This window comes from Cyprinus carpio, chromosome B4 (assembly GCF_018340385.1).
Source record: "Cyprinus carpio isolate SPL01 chromosome B4, ASM1834038v1, whole genome shotgun sequence".
Taxonomy (NCBI): Eukaryota; Metazoa; Chordata; class Actinopteri; order Cypriniformes; family Cyprinidae; genus Cyprinus; species Cyprinus carpio.
This window is the reverse complement of record NC_056600.1, coordinates 13,327,307-13,346,303: the sequence shown is the minus strand read 5'-3', so window position 1 is coordinate 13,346,303 and position 18,997 is coordinate 13,327,307. Positions and strand designations below refer to the sequence as shown.

The following is an 18,997-nucleotide window of genomic DNA, read 5'->3' as shown; positions in this document are numbered from 1 at the left end:
AAATTGTGTAATTTCTCTTAGCTGGCTGAGGCATTCAAGATCAGGCCAGCATTCAAGCACCCAGCCCCCTCCAACTTTCCTTTCTCTCCCTCTCTTTTTTTACCCCTTCTCCTTTTTTAGCGCAGCAAGGGCGTTTAGAAAAGAAGCGTGGGTTCTATTCACTCCGGCTGGGACTCTCTGAAACATATCCACCATGCTCTGTCAGTGCATTTGCAGAGTCCAATTAGCGTTTTGTAAGCCCCTTTTTCTTTCATGATACTCTGGGCTGAGGGAAGGTTCCAGTCATTCCCGAGTGTAATAATTAATATGACATCTGGGCGTCTGAAACACCTCTGCCTGTCTCAACTCGGAGAGCTGCTGTAAAATAATAAAAACAAAACAAATCCATACAAAGCCGTTTGTTGTCTCTTATAAGCCCGGGTTTGATATGCAGGATTATATTTCAATTTGTTAGCTGTTAAAATTACATTGTAAAGCTGTTTTTTTGTTTGATAATTTCAATGACTATTCATTGGTGCGCTTCTGAAAGCAGGTGCGTGGCGTTTATGCGCTGCTATTTCTATACATTAGTGGATGAGAGCGCGTTGGCGCAGTCATATTCGTGAATGAACTGAACACCCCTGGTTCCTTGTTAACTGTTAGGATTTCTGCAGCGGATAACCATTGTGGCTTCTCATTGTAAAACAATGCAAATGGCCAGGAGCTGTCCCACTTTAGGCCTGCCTGTATTTATCTCATACATTTCTGTAAATAATAAATGAATAAATAAAGATTTCCCACTTTGTTGTAGACCCCTTGTAGTAAACAAATTTCAAGAAGCTCCCCTTTAAGGCAAAGGGCAGATGTGTTGGTCATATCAGCTGTTGATTTTCCCTTACTTTAACTTTACCTTACCTGAAAACATCTGCAGGTGGTGTTAAAAGGGGAATGATGTCCAGGTGTTCATTTGAGACGAGTCTTTGCTGTTGCGCACTTTGTTTGGACTTCAGCTCTTCATAGATCACACAGAGGTTTGGTCATGGGCCTATACTCCCTGTGTAAACAGACATCCACGTATAATATTCTCATCATATCCAGTGATCACAAAATATCTAATATCAAGGTAAAGTCATTCCAGTTGAAGGTTTTTGTTCAGTTTATGGAATTTGTGTACTTTTACTGTTGCCCTGCTTATCCCTGGCAATTTAAATGGATAGCTTATGTACAATAAAGAATGTGTTTTAACAGAATAGATGGTTCGTAAGTTGTATAGACATCTCCTGCCATCTAGTGGTGAAGTCATGAATGGTTTGTACAAGCCTGCATAATGTGTGTGGACAGACAGGTGTCAATACTTAGATTTAATTTAACACAAATAAAAATATGGATTAAAGATCACATTTGCTTAGACTATAAGCTAAATGCAGACTACACTGTCATTGTATAATTTTGACACTGTCTTGGCACAATTCGCACACATGGACCCCGTCCCAGTTCACTTATAGGCTATTTATAAGCGCCATCGTGTGGTCATAAACAGAACATCAACATATAGATATTGATGATTATTTATAACGGGATCCCGCATGTTTTTCCAATTTTGAACACTCAATCCCTTTTACTTAATTAAATAAAATAGTTTACTAATTTACTAATAAAACTATTATATAAGGTAAGAAAAACAAAACAGCTAAGTAATCGTTACGAAATGCTGACTTTGAACTCCATTCTCACCCAAAACTCCCCCTGTAAACTCTTTCTTACTGGACAACACAAACCAGATGCGCTGTGGTGGCAGCTTCCAAATATCCCAGGGGTTTATGGGCATCTCGTCGCGTGACATGCACACGGGACGTTCCAGGGGGTGTGGTGTCACGTGGTACTTTTAAATGCCTGGAGTTTTGGAAGAGTAGCACAAAGTACACAGAAGCATCCAGCAAATCGACATCACCTGAGGACTGAAGCAAGAATGGACGCAGGTCTCAGACAGATGAACGGGGATCTGGAGAGGAAGGTGAACAAACTTCACTCTAAAATGATTGTCATTATATTGCCATATATTTAATTAACAATAATACAATTTATACTTTTTAAAAAAAAAAATCATATTACATGTTTAAAGCATGCAATTTTATAGCATTTCCCCAACATTAGACATAACAAGAACAAAGACATGCAGACTAGGATGCAAATTAGACTTGGATGGGCCAATGTAGCTAATGCAGAAAATACAAAATTAAAATTCTGTGTGGACCTAAAACTGGTCAGTGACAACCAAGCTCATTCTTATTATTGTTAGACCTAACTGGACATTTCTTTTCAGCCCACAAAATGAAGGCTGACGCAGTATAGCATCAGCTGAAAGACTCCAGTGAACAGTTAGGCTACTAATTTGTTAAAACTGATATAATTGTATGCAAACAGAAATATTGATCTGATGCTACAGTACAATAATTGTTGAGTTTTTTGCTTTTATATTTGGATGGATGTCTTGAGGTACATTTTATATTATATTTTGTTCCTTAAAAAGTATTATGGCAAAATAGGGGTGAACATTATGATACTAACACCTGACTCATAGGAATGTGAGTGTGACTTTAGTCATGAGTTTTAAAGTCCTTCTGCACACACACTTTTGAAGCTACATTAAGTTCTCGCAATGGCTTTTATACCAAGTTAACGATATTTATTAGAACCCTAAACCTACACAAACCAGCTGATACTATTGAGTTTGATGCAAAATATGAGGATTTAGTGATTTATGGGCGTTTATATTTAAATTCATTTCCATAGTGGGCAACTACGTACTTGCCTTGAAAGTTACTTATCGGTGGTATACGTCTGCTAATGTGTAACAGAGAGAGTTGCATCCTAAAAAAAAATTCATGCAGTGATTGGATTCACAAACAGAGAGGGGTCATTCAGAGTCCTTGGCACTATGGGAAAAGATTAACTAATGTACATTTCAAAGACCAAAAAAGAAATGTGGACACTGATTAAATAAAACAAGTGCAAAGCCCTTAAAATTCTATTTTAAATGACGATTCTGCATGTTTATGATGATGAGTGCAACTGTTTGAGTGTTTCGACCTTTATTTGTTTAATAGGGCTCTCTGACCTCATCCTACCTGGAAGAACGGTTAAACAAAACAGGAGTGGTGTCCTGCATCTTCTCTCTGAAGCAGGAAGTTGGCGCTCTTGTAAAAGCTCTAAGACTATTTGAGGTTAGTGTCTTGACACAAAACATCTAAATTGCATAATTTGACCCTTTTCAGTGTCTCTTTGTATGGTTGTACGTCTGTCCATTTACTCTCTCTAATATACACTTGCATTTATCTAAAGACAAAACGTGAGGGTTAAGGACAGCGGATGATAGTGGGACATTTGTAGAAATGCAAAACACTGAACAGGACGTATTTGCAGGGGTTTAGGCAGAGCTGTGCACATGATGCAAGAGGAAAAAAATTAGAGATTTTCAACCAGGTTTGCATTGTTACAATATGCAGTATGTAAATACAGAACTCAGCTGGATGACACATTTTGTAACATGGGGAAAGAGTACACATTTTTCATATACATATACTAGCAACATTGTTAACTTGTCTTTAAATTTGTTTTTGTGCCACTATGTGCCAGAACAAGAAGAAAAAAAAAAATCTAAATGCACATTAAAGCTTCTGTCAGCTATGAAAACATGGCATATTAATTTAAGCTGAGGTATGAATGCTGTAAGATAATACCTCAGGAGAGGGAGCTTCATTGAAAAAAAATGGAAAGGAATTTATACTTTTATTCAGCAAGTATGCATTAAATTATTGAAAAAAAAAAGTAATTTATAAAGCTGTTCCAATTATAAAAGAATCCTGAAATAACAATGTATTATGTTTTTCATGATTTATTAAAATGTTCAACTATTTTCAACTTTGATAATAATAAGTGTGAAAAGTGAAAGTGACGTGACATTCAGCCAAGTATGGTGACCATGATACCAGAATTTGTGCTCTGCATTTAACCCATCGAAGTGCACACACACAGAGCAGTGAACACACACACACTGTGAACACACACCCGGAGCAGTGGGCAGCCATTTTATGCTGCGGGCGCCGGGGGGAGCAGTTGGGGTTCAGTGCCTTGCTCAAGGGCACCTAAAAAGTCGTGGTATTGAGGGTGGAGAGAGCGCTGTACATTCACTCCCCCCACCCACAATTCCTGCCGGCCCCGGGACTCGAACTCACAACCCTTCGATTGGGAGTCCGACTCTCTAACCATTAGGCCACGACTTCCCCATAACAAAGGATTCTTGAGCAATGATTTAGCAAATTATTTGATTTCTGAATGATCATGTAACACTGAAGACTGGGATAACAGTTGATGAAAATTCAGCTTTGTCATCATAGAAAATAGTACAAGTGTAAAATATATTATAATTGAAAATAGTTCTTATAAATAAATTATAATACTGTTTCACAATATTACTGTGTTTTTGATTAAATAAATGCTGCATTAGGCAAAAATATATGAAATGTATCTTACTGACAAGGCATATAGAAAAATCAATAATATCAATCAAAATACTGCTTTGAGATTAAAGGAATTAACAGACATGCACACAGTGCACATGTCTTGTATAATGCCAAGATTTCTTGAATCATTTCCAAAGTTCTTGTATCAGTTCAGTTAATTTTTTTTCGGGATGTTGACTTTTCTACTGCCTACGTGCAATGAAACGTGCTCCCAAGTAGATGATAGGTTTAATTTGCTGATTATACAGAAATTATTACATAAGCACAACATGTTGCAGATCAATATATCCTGTGCTTTCATGAAACTCAGCAACCAAAGTAATGAGTCTAAAATCTCTGGTGCATTCGTGCAAGTCATTAATGGATGTGTGCCAACCATGCACCCCCTAAAGCCGCTATAAAGATAAAAGCTCAGCCTGTGGATTCTGATTGGCTCTGCCATACCATCCTACTCCACCCCCTTTAAAACACCCCATAAATACACCCCCTACTCCACCCCTCACCCCGGATACCCGGAACACATTTTCCAGCTTAATTTTAACCCAATTCAAAGCAATTTCCTGCAACCCACACTGAATGTTTACTATTAGGGGAAAATATGCTTTATGAAAGACTGAAAGAAACAATAATTGATGATTGTAGATTTAATGAATAAGGGCTATTATTGTGAATTAGCTATCCAGCTCCAACAGCATATCTGATTATGTATTCAAAATTAATTTAAATTTAAGTAGAACATTAATTAAGTATTAAACCAGAAATAAACAAATAGACAAGCAAATATTATCAACTGGACAAAATATTAACAGGGGCTTTGTAGCATTATACTTATAAAAAACATATGCAGACACTTGACCGAAACATTGAGTGTTCTGACTGAACCTGTTGACACTCGCAGTTGAACGCAATTATATTAACCCAGCGCTGCAAAAAATGCCAAGCATGCAGAAAAATAATGCAGTGCAGTTATTTTGTGCTTTGTTTTTTTTTTGATGATGGATGATGATGATTATTGTGTAATTAATCAGCACATGGTGGGAGGGGGGGAATGTTGAAAAAGGACCAGAGAAGGTCTAAGGCATTGTAAACCCCATCCGCCTCCTCTACAGTCCTATAGCAAACAGCAATGGGTGTCCTCCATCTCAGTGTGTAAAAACACATAAATACAAACATGCTTAGGTTGAAACAGTACAATTTAAACATAACTATGCAAAAACACCCACTCTCCTATTGGCTGAAGAAAAGCTGCACATGTGATTCTCAGTTGCTTCCACAATGTGAATGTGGTTACTGATGCACTACAATAATGTATTAAATGCTTCTTTTATTAGAAAAGAGAGGACCACACATAAGAGCCTATCAAATGCTCTTAATCATGTCATGTTCATGGTACATTTTATTACATACACATCTTCTTATTAATGGTAAAATCTCTTTATTAAAGTGGTCTGTGAAATTTTATAACACTTTTAATAACACTTTTATTAAAGTGTTATTAAAGTGAATCACTCAGTCTAGAATGCAGCTTTCTCCACAGCACTGTATATTATTATTATTATTTTTAATTAGAAGGACTGGCCTGGAGTGCCACCTAGTGTTTATTCACTGTGATGGATATTATGCATATAAACTATCCAAACATCAAACTTATGTTGATAGCTAAACTGTTATTTTCAGATTTTCAAACATACTAAAAGTGCAATAAATATAAATAAATAAATATAATATATATATATATATATATATATATATAGATATAATATTATATATATATATATATATATTGCTCTTTTACTTAAAAAATGTGTATATATCTCTCACTAATCCATAAATAACTTGTAATATATAGAACATATGTTACATGTATGTACTTTGCAGGACAAAGGCATTAACCTGACCCACATTGAGTCCCGTCCATCACGCGACAACAAAGAAGAATATGAGTTCTTCATCAGTGTGGATCAGGCCTCCTCTAAAGCTCTTGATGAGGTTGTTGACAGTCTGCGCACACAGATCAGTGGCCAAGTTCATGAGCTGTCTCGCAACAAACAGAAAGACACAGGTGAGACAACAGTCTGAAGAATAACTCATGGCTCCCTATGAGAAAAGAAATAAAAAGCTGCTACAGCATTTCAAGGTCAGACAGAAACACAACAAGGGAGTGAGAATAGGATGGTATAGAATATGAAGAGCAGAAATAGAACACATGCTGTAATCGTTCATAAATGTCATTGTGGAGATGGATGACAAAGGCCTTTGCACTCGGCCTCTCTTATGGTTGTTTCCAGAATTTCATTAGTTTAGTTTTTGAGGACAAACAGACTCATTGAGACTGAAATGTCTTGTTTCTATTCAAGAGTCAGTTCAACAGGGTGGGGGTCAAAGTTCAGTACAAAGACTGACAGACCAACAGACCCCATTACAATTTCCCCCTTACACAATAAGAAAACACAGAGCAGGGGACATTTATGGATATTTATGGCAGATGAGGAAAACCAGTCAGGGTCTTCAGTTCTTGGCCTTTTGTTCAGACCGCCCCAGGCTGGTTGCTGAACTCTGTACTGATGGCTGGACCTCCAAAGAGCTTAACTGTCATAAATCTAGCTGCTGTAGAGCAAGATTTAGCCTCATAATCAGGACTGCGTTGTCACCCTCTGGCTCAATCGCCACACAATGCTTTCTGTTTACTACTGTGTCATCCATCTCTGTTAGCATGCCAGCGTTAGCGATCACAGCATTCGATATTAACAAGTTCACATATTTAGAACTTAGTACATTAATCTCAATTTAATATAGAGAATGGAATTACTATAGATCTCATTGAAATTTAAATCAGGAAACTCGCAAATACTTTCAATATAAATCTAAGGCTCAAGTAATTCTGAAAGGTTTAAAAGAGGAGGGCAGTCCTTTTTTTTTTTAAAGCACTTATATAATTTCTTATATTCAGAAATGTGTTATTTGAGTTGTAAAGTTGTCTAAAAAGTTAGCATTTATTCTTATGAAATGCATTGCGCCACAGATTTACACTGTAAGTGCATTACTATACCCTTGTGAAAAAAGTGCATTAAATTGTAATGAATGTGCACTTGTAATGTATTCAAGTCTTAAAAGTATATATTTAAAAAATTGTACTTACAGATATTTTTTAAATAAAAGGCCACATATCTGTACATAAAGAGATAATACTTTCATCAGTAAGTATTCTTTTGAAATGTGTATTTTGTAATAATGGCCAATTAAAAGTTTTACTTCAAAGTACTTTTTTAAATCTTTTGTTTTATTTTTACAAATGTACACTTATTTTGATGTGTTGACTAGCATAATAAAGTAGATTATTTGATAATAATTTTTAAACTGTCATTTGTTATTGCATTAAATTAACATTACATTAAAATATTAAATTAAGTTAAAATTTTTATATTTTAAATGTGCTAAATTGCATTTTCATATTTACACATGTGTAATTACAAATATATTTAAATACAAATAAATTTCAAATAAATTTCATATATATTAAGTATATCTTAAATAAAGTGTATTTTAGTTTAGTATAAATAGTTGTCAATACATTCACTAGTATATTTAAACCATATTTTAAATAGTAGAAGTAATTATGAAATTACATATAAAGATACATTATCACTTTTTAGTTATACTTAAATAGGTCAAAAAATACTAATTGCATTTAATATAAATTTGAACTATAATACATATACATTTAATTAAAATACAATTATGTGTCTGAAAACATTACATTCTGTATATTATTTCTGTTTAGATATTATTTATTTTAAAAGTATGTTAAAATTTACTCTTTTTTTTTTTACAAGGATAGACACACCATGTCAAATAATGCTGTGAACAGGGCTTAAATTGTATGGATTATGTAATTAATTATTCAGTCATTGACCATAAACATTTCTCCTACTTTCCCCTTTCATCAAAGTCCCATGGTTCCCCAATGACATCCAGGACTTGGATCGTTTTGCCAATCAGATTCTCAGTTACGGGTCCGAGCTGGATGCAGACCATCCTGTAAGACACTATGTGTGTGTGTGTGTGTGTGTGTGTGTGTGTGTGTGTTGTGTCTGTTTTTGAAGTGACCGTCTGTATGATCAGAGAAAAGAGCGAAAGTGAGCGTGAGAGGGAACTTCTTCATTTTTATTTCAAACGCATGCGTGTGTGTGGGTGTATTTTGAAAGATGCCTAGTTGGTCCATGCAACACTAAAAGCCCACAGTCAGAATCTGCATCACTCTCTATTCTAATGGAAACGGGCGGGGGCTCTCAAATTGATGTCATCGCTTTAATTGAGCCCCTGTAATTATAAATAATTGCCCCTTTCCAGCCGTCATTAAACTGAAATGCATTCATCATGAGCAGCAAACACTCTACAAAGGCCTCATTTGAATGAGTCTCCTCCATGAGACCGAGTAACACTGTCAAAGGCTACTGAGAGATCAGAACTAGCCGTAGATCCACTTTCTTTCACACTCTAACATCGCTGTCATTCACAGGGCTTTACGGACCCCGTGTACCGCGCCAGAAGGAAGGAATTTGCTGACATTGCATACAACTACAGACAGTAACTATTACCCTCACTGTTTTCTCTTTTTCCCCCATGTACTACTTTCCCATGGGCTACAGGGATCGTCCCCACCTCTAGCGCTTTCCCTATTGTTTTGTTGTGCTTTCTATGGAAAATTACTCCTGCTGCCTAACAAAAGGGCTAAATTACAGGGTCCCAGCGCAGTCCGGAGCGCCGGGAGCTTTGTCATCATAATTGAGATGCATTATTCACACGGCCACTACAAAGGGCAGGAGCGTTGAATGCTACGCCCCCTGAGGAAGCACACATTTACATACACGCTCCATCAATAATAACACCACTCATCACTGATATGACATAGATGTGACGTACAGACTATAGAGTATATGCTTGGTGTCATTAATCACACCTGTTTTAGGATGGTTTGGGTATAAAAATACAATGGGACCCAAAAAGTGTTTGTATACTTAAAGGGGAAGTTTACAGAAAATTGCAAATTCTGTCATTATTTACTCACCCTGATGTCGCTCCGCCCTGTACGATGTTATTTATTCTGTGGAACACAAGAGAAGATATTTTGAAAAATGTTTCAACCATTTTTATTCATACTGTGAAAGTCAGTAGGGTCCAAAACAGCAGAACAACAAAATACAGTTTTAGGTGAGTAAATTATGATAGAGTTTTTATTTTGGGGTGAAATATCCCTTTAAGCCACATGAAATAGTATTCACTACTGGTCAAAAAGTTGAATATTTAAGATATATATATATAAATACAGGAAAAACAGCAATATTGTGAAATATAACAATTTAAAAGAAGTAAACTATTTGAAAATGTAATTTATTCCTGTGATGCCAAAGCTTAATTTTCAGCCACTTTTACTCCAGTCTTCAGTGTCACATGTTACTTCAGAAATTGTTCTAATATGTTGGTTTGGTACTCAGTTGTTATCAGTTATTATTGTTTCTCATTTATTCATAATTCTTATTACTATCAATTTTGAAAACACATATTGATGCTTAATATTTATGTTAATATTTATATACTTACCAAAAACCTTTTAATGTTAGTGTATCATAGTTTCCACAAAAATATTATACAGCATAACAATGTTTCTTGAGCAGCAAATCAACACATTAAAATGATTTCTGAAGGACCATGTGGCACTGAAGACTCCAGTAATGACTGCTGAAAATTCAGCTTTGCCATCACAGGAATAAATTACTTTTTAGTTCTTTTAAATTGTAATAATGCTTCACAATATTATTGTTTTACTGTATGTTTGATCAAATACAGTAAATGCAGCTTTGGAGAGTAAAAGACACTTCTTTAAAAAAAAAAAGAAAAAAAAAAACATTTTTTTAATTATTATTTTTTTAAAAAAAACTTTAATTGGTAGTGTAAATGAGCACATGTATGCTTTTCAAGCAAAGTATATCTCAAAATCAAGTTTGTTAGGTTTGTTGTATACTGTTTAGACAAATGTGTTTGAATACATTGTGTCCTAAAAATGAACTAGGCATCCCTCTCCTCTATTAGTGGACAGGTTATTCCTTGTGTTGACTACACAGCTGAAGAGAAGGCCACATGGGGAACAGTTTTTCGAGAGCTGAAGACTCTGTACGCGACGCATGCTTGTCGTGAACACAACCGTGTATTTCCACTGCTGGAGAAGTACTGTGGGTACCGCGAGGACAACATCCCGCAGCTAGAGGACATCTCACGCTACCTGCAGTGTAAGAGCTGCTTTAAACTCAAACACAGTCAGGTGAAGGGGTTTTAGTGTGTAATAAAAAATGAAATGAAAACTAGTGTTTCACTTCTACACTACATATCTCACCCTTTCTTGATTTCTCAGCATGCACAGGTTTCCGTCTGCGTCCTGTGGCTGGTCTCCTCTCCTCACGTGACTTCTTAGCTGGTCTCGCCTTCCGAGTGTTTCACTCGACACAGTACATTCGCCATAGCTCCAAGCCCATGTACACACCTGAACCGTGAGTATACAGACCAAGAAGTTGTTACAGCTTTGTTTGAAATAAATGGCACAAATATATTTCAGAACTGTGATCAAAGGAAATATAAATGTGGATTTGTTTCCTCAGGGACATCTGTCATGAACTGCTGGGTCATGTCCCACTGTTTGCTGACCCAAGTTTTGCACAGTTCTCACAGGTTTGATAATATAATATAATATAATATAATATAATATAATATAATATAATATAATATAATCTAATAAATAATATAATATCATATAATTAATTTGAATAAAATAAGTGAAATTTATTATATACATCTGTTAATTTTGACTTTTATTCTCACAATTATTTTTTTTTTTATAAATTATGATATATATATATATTATATATATATATATATATATATATATATATATATATATATATATACTGCAATTACAAAAAGAAAAAAGAAAAAACTGAATTATAGAAATAAGCTTCCATAGTATGCTTATTTGGGTTTCTAGAGAATATCTGCTTCAGACTTTGTATCTAATGTGCATTTATCATCGATGTAATATCCAAATGTTGATTTCTGTTTGACCAGGAAATTGGACTTGCTTCTTTGGGTGCCCCTGATGAGTTCATAGAGAAGCTGGCCACGGTGAGTATTGCTTTAGGTTACAAAAATAATAATTTTCCACATTTTATCTGAGGCCAGTCATGTTATAAGAAAGCAAGATATATTTGTCTCTCTCAAAGGGGCTGTATGATTATAATGTTTCTTTTTTGCAGGTCTACTGGTTCACTGTAGAATTTGGTCTGTGCAAGGAAGGAGATAAAGTAAAGGCTTATGGTGCTGGTCTGCTCTCATCTTTTGGCGAACTGCAGGTATGTGTTACCTCTCAGAATGCTTCCTTCTGGTTCATGCCCTGTGCTCTAACCTAACAAAGTCAACTTGCTTTTTGCTTTGAGCTTTTAGAAAAGGAGTTAGCAGCCCAATTGACTTTATTGTGTCATTAGTGGAGTGAAAAGCAGAAACATGACACTGATGCACAAAAGCATGGCTAAAGCAGAGAACAGACTGAAAATTAGATGTTACTCTAATGTCTTGCAGTACTGTTTGACGGACAAGCCCAAACTTCTGCCCTTCGAGCCAGAGAAGACCTGCCTCCAGCAGTATCCCATTACAGAGTTCCAGCCAGTTTACTTTGTGGCTGAAAGTTTCGAGGACGCCAAAGAAAAAGTCAGGTAAAGTGACTGCAATTAAACCATCTCTTAAATCGGCCCTTCCTCAGCATTTTTCCAGTTATATATACTTTTTCATTTTGTTTTTACAGGAAATTTGCTTCCACCATTCCCAGACCTTTCTCTGTGCGCTATAATGCTTATACACAGAGAATCGAGATGCTGGACAACACACAGCAGCTGAAGAACCTGGCCGACAACATCAGCGGTGTGTCTTCAGTATAATGTAGCACTTAAACTGAATTTTCCATATTATAAAAGAATTAAGAATGAAAAATCAGGATTTACAGAACAAAAATCAGGAGAATTCTCTACTGAAAGCAAAGACAACAGAAAGGAGCATTTGAGGGTTATATTAAGGATTCTGGAAAAATACACTGTAAAAGTTCAGGTACAATAAAAAAGTACATTTTGTGGTTACAAAGAAATAATATTGTTATTGTAGGTCAAGTTGAATAAAATCATTCCCACTCACTTATGTTATTTTTATTGGTCAGATCAGCACTGTAAAACTGTTTTAGCATTATTTAATACATTATTTAATACTTTGTTTCCATTCATTTAGCTTGTATTAATTTCTGCTAATTTTTTACAGCAATTCAATTTTAGTTTTTAACTTTACTGGGTTGGAAAATTTATAGTAACTCCCTGAGGTACCAACTGCACAGTTTCAATTTGACACTTTTTTTTTTATACAGTGCATTTTCAATGTATCTTACGATAAGTGATTAAACAAGCCGTTTTATGAATTGCACATTTTTTGCATATAATATGTGTGTACGTTTTAATTTAATCCCATATGGTTCACAAATTTATGTTGTTGTTTTTTTCTTCCTAGGCGAGATCTCAATCCTATGCACTGCCATGCGAAAGATGGAGTGAAACGATGGTGGAAGATTTTCAAAGAGAATGAAGAAGAAATGCTAGAAAATCAAAGACGCTAAATAAGCATCTTCTTTATTGCTTTTTAGGCTCATATACAACATACTTTTTCTAATCAAGCTGTGATAGATAGAGCATGATATGAAATATTAAATGAGTTCTTATGTATTGCATGTAGAACATATTTAGCTATAGACTAATTTTGCTAGTTCAAATATATTTAGCCACTACGTATTTAAATGACATATAACGAAATAACACGGGAAAAAATACCTATGCAAAACAAATCGCATGTAAATACCAAAAAGGTACGGGCATCATAAGGCCCGCTGCCGCAATATTTGTTATTTTATATAATATATGTTGTATTTTTTTCAGTAGTTTAATCGTACAAAAAAATACAGATTGCCTACCGTCCACCATTTGCTTCAGCTGTTGCTTCTTGTTGTCGCACAATGTTGCTGTAATTTTCCCAAACAAGCTGCAATCAACGAATCACGGGATCAAAGGCTTGCTGAAACCATGTGTTGAGCCAGTGCATTTAAGAGACGAATTATTTTCATTAATAAATTGCTTTTGTTTAAAACATGCGTTCATATGCTCCATTACACTAAAGCTTAATTACTGAAATGCTTAAACGTAACGAAAGATATTTGTAGTTATAAGTTTTGCTTGACTGTGAATGCAATTTAACATAGCCTGCTGCATATATCATTTATCTGCTGGTGTACTGAAGAATGAGATGTTATGCATGGATTGTCACATGTAACTTAAAAAAAATCAGTAAAGATTGTTATTATTAAAACTATTATTAATATATATTTTTTAAAGTTGCCATTTTTATTTCTACAATAATAATTTTAGAATAAATCTATAATAAAATATATTAATTTATTGTTATTATTATTATGTATTGCATTCACAAGCGAACAGCATGCGTGCAGAAGAAGTCTGTTTCAGTACCATGGAGAGCAGCACAATCTCAGTGCCGTATTTTCTGTATCATTTACGCCCTTAAAAACAAAGGATACTTATTATTTATTTATATATGTCCAATAAAGGCTCGCTTAGTGCTGACCTTTCACAAAAACTAGCATTTAGCTTATGTAACTTGTCGCTTTTGGCTGTGAAGCACCTGTGAAATGCCACGTGTCACGGTGCCTGGAAAAGGAAAACACAAACTCGTGACGCATCTCCGCTTAAAATTAGACTTGCATTTACGCAACACATTTACATAAAGTCCAGCACGTCTGTATATAAATTGTAGGGCTTTGGCCCCACAGTGAACAAAAGAGTTTTCTCCTCGTTTAGACAGAGTTGGACTCCTTATACTCAAAGATTAATTGGATATATTTATTTTAAATATAGCGGGCTATTCGTCCCCTAAGAATCGATGAAGACGGATAGTATAGTGCAGACTATTCCGCTGAGCGGCAGAAAGCGCAGTCTGATCGAAGACGCGCGGCGTGACAGAGAGAGTGGCTCGTCATCTCCGGGGCCCTCACGCTGCGGGGACAGCTTCGTGTTTGAGGAGGAGAAGAGCGGCAAAGTCACGCTCAACATCCTCTTTGCTCTCAGAAATGAGAAGAACGCAGGCTTCTTCAAGGCTGGCAAAGTCTTTGAGGTACGTGCTTTTACTTTGGTCATTTTCATTCATAAATTATCCTGCAGTATTGGTGACATTTTGTTTCGATGTCTGTATCGTGTTTTCCCTTTTATTATTATTATTTTTTTTTCTAAACGTATAGCCTACTTAGTTTATAGACTGTGTAGGAAAACAGTAGCTATAGGCCCTACTTTACTATTTACAAGAAATAACCATTTTATTCTTTTTGCTTTACAATTTAACATTTAATTCAGCCTTTAATTAGCCTGTGCCTTTTATCTTTGTAATTGTTTGGGAAATTTACTAGCAATTTCTAACTGAGTGAAACTTATTTCTATACCATTTTTTTTCCAGAGTACCTTACTATATTTATTTTGCTGCAAATTAAGGTATTCAAAATCTTATTACCTAAACTGTGTTAATTAATGTCAACTACAATGAGAGCTGTTGTTACAAATGTGACACCAACATTTAAATATGTGCATGAATTTATTGTGGTAATCAAATATATTTGCACAAAATAATTATCTCCCATTACCACCCCGTCTGAAATGTATTTCAAAATAGCAAACAAAAACAACATATTTTTGCAAATAAATCTGGAAACAAACACATAAAACAAGCTAACAACACTAAAAGCAGACCATGTGCTGATTTTTTAGTTGTGTCAAATTTGGCGGCTCTATATGCATTATGTTCATGTCTTTTTCATTGCAGGTGCCATAAATAATGTTTTGTGAGGAAAATATAATAAAAATGTTTCTCTGGTTTTGCTACTCAGACTTTTGAAGCCAAACTCCTCCATTTAGAGAGTCGACCAAGCAGGAAGTCGAAGAAAAGCGGTGAAGATGATCTGGAGTTCTTCATGAGGTGTGAAGTGCACTGCTCCGACACTGACATCTTCATCAACTCCTTAAAAAGAGTTGCAGATGATGTGAGAATAGTGCAAGAAGAAAAGAGTAGGTGATTTGTCTCTTCCATATTACATGTACAGCAGACATTTCTTTTCAACTGTTTTATAACGTTACTTTAATTTTATTTTAACACACAGTTCCTTGGTTTCCAAAGAAGATTTCTGACCTAGATAAATGCAATCATCTCATAACAAAATATGACCCTGATCTGGACCAGGATCACCCTGTAAGTGAAAAACAGTGATGCTTTTCTTAAAATAGGACATTATTTACATTCAAAATTTTATAATCTTAGTTCTACATGCATTATTCAGACCACTTGCTATATCACTGACATGAATGCTTGTATTATTTAGGGATTCAGTGATCCAGAATACAGAAAACGAAGAGGAATAGTTTCTGAACTGGCTTTCAACTATAAGCAGTAAGTCACATGATATTATTTAATCTGAAATAACAACAACAACAACTATTATTATTGTGCTATCTAATCAGAGATTTTTTTCTATAGAAAATATATTTTAGGCTAACAAATGATCTTTCTTTTGTCATTGTAGTGGTGACCCTTTACCTGTAGTGGAATACACTCCAGAAGAGATTGCCACTTGGTAGGTTTTCCCAGTTATTTTATTGAGTTTGATTGCTGAACTAAATGTCTGTATTTGCATATCAAATGTTTAGAGAAGACTAGTGCGACCGCATGATTCTAAGAGCTCTTTTTGTGATGAGGCAGGAGGGAGGTCTACGGGACTCTGAGCAATCTGTACCCCACTCACGCCTGCAGACAGTTTCTAGAAGCCCTCGGTCAGCTGGAGAGTGAACGTTTGTATGGAGAGGACAAGATCCCTCAGCTAGGAGAAGTGTCTGCATTTCTTAAAGGTAAACAGGTCTGCTTATAGTATTTCTGTGTGGGCAAAATTTGCAAATTTACACTGACTTATGTTCTGTGCCTGTGTGTGCTCTTGATCAGAGAGGACAGGTTTTCAGTTACGGCCAGTGGCAGGGCTGCTTTCTGCTCGGGACTTCCTAGCCAGTCTAGCGTTCCGGGTGTTCCAATGTACCCAGTACATTCGTCACCCTTCAGCTCCCATGCATTCCCCTGAACCGTACGTATAAAGACACAAAACAGAATTTTATTTGGGTTTGGCAACTTCTTATTGCACAATATTAATATTATGACTGTTTTTTTACTTTAAAAAGTGACTGCTGCCATGAGCTACTTGGACACATTCCCATGCTTGCAGACAAAGAATTTGCTCAGTTTTCACAGGTATGTTTTCGTGCCACATAATCAGCTTCCCAGTTAAACTGGGAAACTACCATTCAAAATGCATGCTATGTTAATACAGATAAATCTTATTTAAATGGTCAATCAGTGTTTTTTCATGTAGTGAAATACTGAGACACTTTGCATATGACACTGAACCTTTTACACTGCAGGAGATTGGACTTGCCTCGCTTGGAGCATCAGATGAAGACATTGAGAAACTGTCCACAGTGAGTACATCCTAATGGAAATATTCAGCTGGAGAATACTTCACTGAAGCTTAATGCATTAAAGCAAGTCTTTAGTGCCCCCTTGTGTTGCTTCATTCATATTACAAATTCAAAGCAAATGGTTAAATGGCTATTATATATAAAATCTGTCATTATATGTGTAGCCTAACAAAACATCTCTTAATTTCACGAACAGTTATACTGGTTTACAGTGGAGTTTGGTCTCTGTAAGCAAAATGGGACAGTGAAGGCCTATGGGGCTGGACTACTGTCCTCATATGGAGAACTTTTGGTAAGAAAAAAAAGCTATTGGAGCTAATGAAAGATCTTATTATTATCGATTGTTCATATTTTTGAGGAATATTTTTGAGGTTTCTGTGATTTATGTGATGTTTAAGAGAATTGAAATTTATTTGATTTTTTTTTGGTTAATTGGATTAGTATCTTTTTTTCCAGTACGCCCTTTCTAATGAGCCCCAATACAAACCATTCAATCCAGCTGAGACTGCGGTCCAACCGTACCAGGACCAGTCATATCAGCCTGTTTACTTTGTGTCCGAAAGCTTTGAGGATGCCAAACACAAGCTAAGGTAGGTGTTTTCTCAGACGATATGTAGAAAACCTTTTCACTGAGGTTGTACTAGTGATCAGAAAGCTTCATTAGTGACTGCAATTGCTGTTTTTCCACAGGCAGTATTCATCCACAATACAGAAGCCCTTCTCCATTCGATATGATCCCTACACTTGCAGCATGGAGGTTTTGGATGAGCCTTCTAAGATCCAGAATGCTTTAGCGCAGATGAGGGATGACCTGAAGATCTTACATAAAGCCCTGGAGAGGCTGGGACAGAAATAAACCAGAGGGCGAAATACAGTATCATCAGTCATTTATTTACGGAAAGCCTTTCTGAATGTATATGAATATTGCAGATTACATTGCATAATGTCTGGTGTTGAAATGTGTATATTTGTGCGTATGTATCACCTTTAAATGTAATGAAGAGTTCTGTTTACCAAAATAATAAATATCTTTATTTTGACTACCGCTGCATGGTTTTCACAGCGATGCCATATAATGATTATTTTTGGTTCCCCAAAGAACTTTTCAATGAACAGTTCTTAAAATAATGATTTTTTCTTATTGTGAAGAACATTTTAAAAATCTATTTACCCCACTATAAAGATCATTTTGTGGAGTGGAAAATTTCCATGGATGAACCGAAGATGTCAATAAAGAATCTTTGTATTTAAGAGTAATCCCTCGAATTTGAACACAATAATTCAAAATCCCCCTTAAACCTGTAGCTCTTGAAATCCAAGAGCCATGTTGGAATAAACCATATCAGAATGAACAAATTATTCATAGGTTATTTGGACCAGTGGGAAAATTAATGTAAAAATCCAAAATAAACTAATGTTTTCTGGCCCTAAACAGAAAGTACACTCTTTCTACATTTTTCTACACTGTTCGATCACAGTCTGGAGATAGAAAAGGGCAGACACAGACATAGCTGCCAAAGAAAGAACGGGTCAATGTGCACTGTGACACTGGTGAGGTCAAGACAGAGACTGTGGTAATAAATATAAAGAGGTGACAGAGAAATGCTTTTATTTCATGCTTTGACTCAAACCTCATGCCACAGTTTTCCAGTTCAGCAGAAATGGATCAAATGCAGATGTCATTGGGGGAAAGACTCATAAATTTTAGCAAAATTAATCAGTCAGCAATCCTGATACATGTCTGGTTTGCACATGCAATTACAAGAAAAACAAATGACAATATTTATTACATATACACAACATATTCATTATTTGATGCATTATCGTGAGGGATTTTAC

At 35.6% G+C, this 18,997-nt stretch overlaps 2 protein-coding genes across 5 annotated transcripts; both read left to right on the top strand.

Annotated features, from left to right (window-relative positions):
• The first annotated feature begins 1,837 nt into the window (after positions 1-1,837).
• pah (phenylalanine hydroxylase) lies at positions 1,838-13,727 on the top strand. The gene is made up of 13 exons (XM_042722055.1): positions 1,838-1,993; positions 3,087-3,203; positions 6,381-6,564; positions 8,452-8,540; positions 9,022-9,089; positions 10,593-10,789; positions 10,912-11,047; positions 11,156-11,225; positions 11,619-11,675; positions 11,807-11,902; positions 12,129-12,262; positions 12,352-12,467; positions 13,098-13,727. The coding sequence occupies exons 1-13, from the start codon at positions 1,949-1,951 to the stop codon at positions 13,139-13,141; spliced, it is 1,353 nt and encodes a 450-aa protein (XP_042577989.1). The 5' UTR covers positions 1,838-1,948; the 3' UTR covers positions 13,142-13,727.
• Positions 13,728-14,001: 274 nt separating this feature from the next.
• On the top strand, positions 14,002-18,198 carry th2 (tyrosine hydroxylase 2). Of its 4 annotated transcripts, XM_042722054.1 has the most exons (13): positions 14,630-14,765; positions 15,102-15,136; positions 15,529-15,706; positions 15,799-15,887; positions 16,018-16,085; positions 16,219-16,269; positions 16,395-16,540; positions 16,632-16,767; positions 16,862-16,931; positions 17,102-17,158; positions 17,355-17,450; positions 17,615-17,748; positions 17,849-18,198. In XM_042722054.1, the coding sequence occupies exons 3-13, from the start codon at positions 15,613-15,615 to the stop codon at positions 18,012-18,014; spliced, it is 1,107 nt and encodes a 368-aa protein (XP_042577988.1). In that variant the 5' UTR covers positions 14,630-14,765; positions 15,102-15,136; positions 15,529-15,612; the 3' UTR covers positions 18,015-18,198. The 4 variants fall into 4 exon arrangements, with proteins under 4 accessions (XP_042577985.1, XP_042577987.1, XP_042577988.1 ...); XM_042722051.1 differs by lacking the exon at positions 15,102-15,136 and having other exon boundaries at positions 14,002-14,765; XM_042722053.1 differs by having other exon boundaries at positions 14,628-15,136.
• Positions 18,199-18,997: the final 799 nt, after the last annotated feature.

Bases quoted from the DNA above. Each gene is read 5' to 3' on its own strand.
- pah (XM_042722055.1), top strand. From the start codon at position 1,949: ATGGACGCAGGTCTCAGACAGATGAACGGGGATCTGGAGAGGAAG. The intron at 11,048-11,155 runs GTGAGTATACAG...TTGTTTCCTCAG, and splicing joins CCCATGTACACACCTGAACC to GGACATCTGTCATGAACTGC. The intron at 12,468-13,097 runs GTGTGTCTTCAG...TTTTCTTCCTAG, and splicing joins CCTGGCCGACAACATCAGCG to GCGAGATCTCAATCCTATGC.
- th2 (XM_042722051.1), top strand. From the start codon at position 14,535: ATGAAGACGGATAGTATAGTGCAGACTATTCCGCTGAGCGGCAGAAAG. The intron at 15,888-16,017 runs GTAAGTGAAAAA...TGTATTATTTAG, and splicing joins ATCTGGACCAGGATCACCCT to GGATTCAGTGATCCAGAATA. The intron at 16,768-16,861 runs GTACGTATAAAG...TACTTTAAAAAG, and splicing joins CCCATGCATTCCCCTGAACC to TGACTGCTGCCATGAGCTAC.